Source organism: Stegastes partitus, unplaced genomic scaffold (assembly GCF_000690725.1).
Source record: "Stegastes partitus isolate 25-593 unplaced genomic scaffold, Stegastes_partitus-1.0.2 Scaffold1617, whole genome shotgun sequence".
NCBI classification, from domain to species: Eukaryota; Metazoa; Chordata; class Actinopteri; family Pomacentridae; genus Stegastes; species Stegastes partitus.
In genome coordinates this window covers 62,657-66,027 of record NW_007579348.1, presented here as the reverse complement: position 1 = coordinate 66,027, position 3,371 = coordinate 62,657, and the positions used below count along the sequence as shown (strand labels likewise).

Genomic DNA, 3,371 nt, shown 5'->3' with positions numbered 1-3,371 from the left:
AGGTAGAGTCCACAGGCCACAGCATATCCTCCCCAGTTAGACACCCCTGCAGCAGCATGGGACAGTTGTGATGTGACAAAAACATTACCGAGTTCCTTTCCTAATCAAGACTTCATCAACACAACTGAAATATGTGCAAATTGATATAAGATATAGGGGCAGTGCCATAATCTGGATGGAAGTAAATGATGCCCTCCATTGATGCATTCAGGTGAGTAAAGGACTTAAATGACCACATTGTCACTTTGTAACTAGTTCCCCTTCATGACTGCGTACTTATTATCTAGGAAAGCATCTGGAGCTGAGACATCATCGATGTCTGTGTTTATGAGCATTCCTGTTTTGTGTATATGCATCCATGACTGCAGTAACAGTACAATGCATAGTGTTTACTTTGCACAGATGAGTGAGTGAGTGAGTGAGTGAGTGAGTGAGTGAGTGAGTGAGTGAGTGAGTGTAGATCCATACCAGCAGTAATAGCAAAGTCAGCAGGAACATCACAGGCTATAAGACTCCCTTTGGGCATCAGGTCCTTCACCTTCTCCTTCACTTTACCCATCCCCAGCTCATTACCTCCATCACCGATCCCTACAGTAACAGAGAGAAGAATAGTTTACATAAATTGCAACTAATTTATGACAGTAAGTTTTGTAAATGTTTTGTATTTTGTGTGATCATCATAATGATTTGCCTGTTTAACAAAATATACAGAGTAGTAATTTTAAGAGAGGTGTTGTTATTTCATATATTCTTTTGTGACAGTAGCAGACCCCCCAAATGAAATTATTATTCTAACTAGTGTGCAAATAAAACTTTCTCATTTAGAAAAACATGCAGTTTAATTTTTGTTTAACATGTTTCTTTTGATTTATTTACGATAAAAATTGCCTAAATGGCTAAGGTTCATTATTGGTCCCAATTTGCAATCATGAACTGCATAGCAATAAGGGGTAAAATAAAAAGTATAAAAAAATGCTACCTACCTGTAGTACTAATTCCTGGGATGTCCTTGGCAGCAATAAACAGGTCATCGATGGGATCCACCAGATGTTTGATGTTTATTGCTCGCATGTTGTAGTAATTTCCATCTGCAGCCCGTCCACTGCGCTCTATCGCCAACAGGTGGTCGTACCTGATACACAACATCAAATCCACAGTTCTTTTAAACAACCGCAGCTGGGAAATAGAGTACATGAGAATAAAATTCGGCTTTTAATGTAATTAATGTATCTGTAACAGCAGAAATGTGAGCATTGATGTTATGCTTGTTGTCTACGATTGTCTGAGATTCCTTCCTCTGAGTTGATTAAATACCATCACACAGCAGCACGATCAATACATTTATAGATAACCTGGGTTTGCTTGGGTCTCCATGGTGACACAAGAAGTGCAGTGCAGAGTCTGGACCACTATCCTCATATGTGACTAATGGGATTGTAGTTTTCAGCACTCCTGAGAGGGACATTAGAATAAATTTAATATGTAGTGGTCTTATCTTTAAGACGTAAAAACAAATTTATCATCAATGGCAGTAATAAAGGACAGTAAAAGTTTGTGTTGATTATGGTGGAAGCTTCACTTTAAAGTTCACAGATCAGAATTAAAACTCTCCCCCACCTGTGCTCACTGCTTCATCAATGAGGGCCTGGTTCATCTCCACGGCTCTTTTGTCCGTCAACATTGTCACCTTTTTCCCTAAAGCCAGCAGCATGGTTGCTATGGCAATGGCTCCAGGTGGTCCATCTGTCTCATCTGGAGGGCTAAAGGAGAAATACAAATAAAGAATAAGAACCCGGAATAACACTTTTAGTAGAATGACTTGAACCGCCACAGTTTTCTGTCTTAGCTGAGGTTAAGACTGTCTGTTTCCACTTCGGCTCAGGGCAGGTCACACTATCAATCCATATCAGAGTCATTGTTTATTCTCTGCTTCTCTTGATCATACATCACATATCCTACACACTCACCAACAGCTAGCCTGAATGCTCTAGTTGGCTGCAGTCACCTGTGAGTGCTGTATCTGATCTCCCCCCGTTCTCACTTTTGGTTATTGTTAATAAAGGTCATGCTGTATGGGAGGACCACAGTACAGNACTGTGCTATTCTGAAAATATGAGTCAACGGGAGTTGTTCAAGGGTTTTGCGTGCTGGAGCCTTGTGTTGCTTCCAGCAGTCTTGTGATGATGTCAGAGTGAGTGGGGTGAAAGGTCAAGCCATCCACCTCCATGGCGAGGTGAGCAGTTTTCCCACTACGGATTCCAAATTTCACCAGCGTTGAAAGGAAAGACTCCTCCTGGTGTACAAAAGGAGACAGACATTGAGAGTGTAAATGGCAGCGGCAAAGATGTGCAATGTGTCCAAATTAGCATTCGTTTGGACGAGTGTTTCTCTGGCGACCTGCCAAATGGACTATTCTTACTGTTCTAGCTCTGTTTTTCTTTCCACCAACAACTAAAGCAGATATCTAGTTAAATAGCTGTTATGTGGCTGTTCAATGCTCCACTTTGTTCCCCTGCTTATCCATAACCTTGCCTGTGTGCTGTCTGGTGTTAAGCAGGAAGTGTGCCATGACTTTAACAGAATATTTCTGTGCAAATTCTGCCAACTGCTGGAAAATGGTTTGTCTTTGTGTGTAAACATAAAACATCTGAATTTGCAGGAAACCAATTTTCTGCAAATAAAACTGGTTTCCTTTTGACTTTCTGTTGTCTATGTGTGTTGTCCTGTGAACCAGGCACATTGGTGCATTGGTATGCAATTGCAAAGCCTTCATCATCCTAGTCTCAAATTGTCAACAGACATGGAGAACATATGACACTGTCTGAATCTTTATGCATCCTGATACTGGCTGTAGTTCACTACCATGGTGGAAGTAATTATGTTTTATTCATTTTTGCCTTTATGTCACAGGTACAGTAGAGACAGACACAACATGTAGGGAAAGAGAGGCATGCAGTAGGTGTCTGGTCTGCTGGGAACTGAACCAGGGACTTGCTGTTGACAGCATGTGCACGAACATGGTATCACCCAACTGTCTCAACTATCATGGTGTCTTTCCAAAAGGGGGTTCAGAGAGACAGCAAAATAGTGAGAGTTCACATTCCCTGTGGAATTCAGATTATTAACATGACTGTCTTGAATAATTTTCTGCTGAACATAATTTTGATTTTAAAAATGCACAAAACTGATTAAGAGGAAAGTGAGAAAGCAGAAAAGTCCTGACAAGAAAGATGAGAGAAGTGTTTGATGTATGTTACCTTGTCCACTGATGGCAGGTTAGCAGTCCAGTCCTGCAGCTGTTCTTGGGGGATTACACGGTGCAGTCCCAATCCCTTCTTCAGGTATCGCTGGTGTGAGGGGCAAGTGTGGAG

At 41.3% G+C, this 3,371-nt stretch overlaps 1 protein-coding gene across 1 annotated transcript in view; it reads right to left on the bottom strand.

Moving 5' to 3' along the window:
• The window catches only part of dglucy (D-glutamate cyclase), a 26,429-nt gene that overhangs the window by 6,743 nt on the left and 16,315 nt on the right, over nucleotides 1–3,371 (bottom strand). Inside the window, exons 10-13 of the mRNA XM_008300975.1 lie at nucleotides 1,618–1,760; nucleotides 1,353–1,452; nucleotides 984–1,132; nucleotides 469–588 (exon numbers count right to left, since the gene is read on the bottom strand). Of these exons, the coding sequence (XP_008299197.1) occupies nucleotides 469–588; nucleotides 984–1,132; nucleotides 1,353–1,452; nucleotides 1,618–1,760 (512 nt within the window). The remainder of the gene's footprint in view (nucleotides 1–468; nucleotides 589–983; nucleotides 1,133–1,352; nucleotides 1,453–1,617; nucleotides 1,761–3,371) is intronic.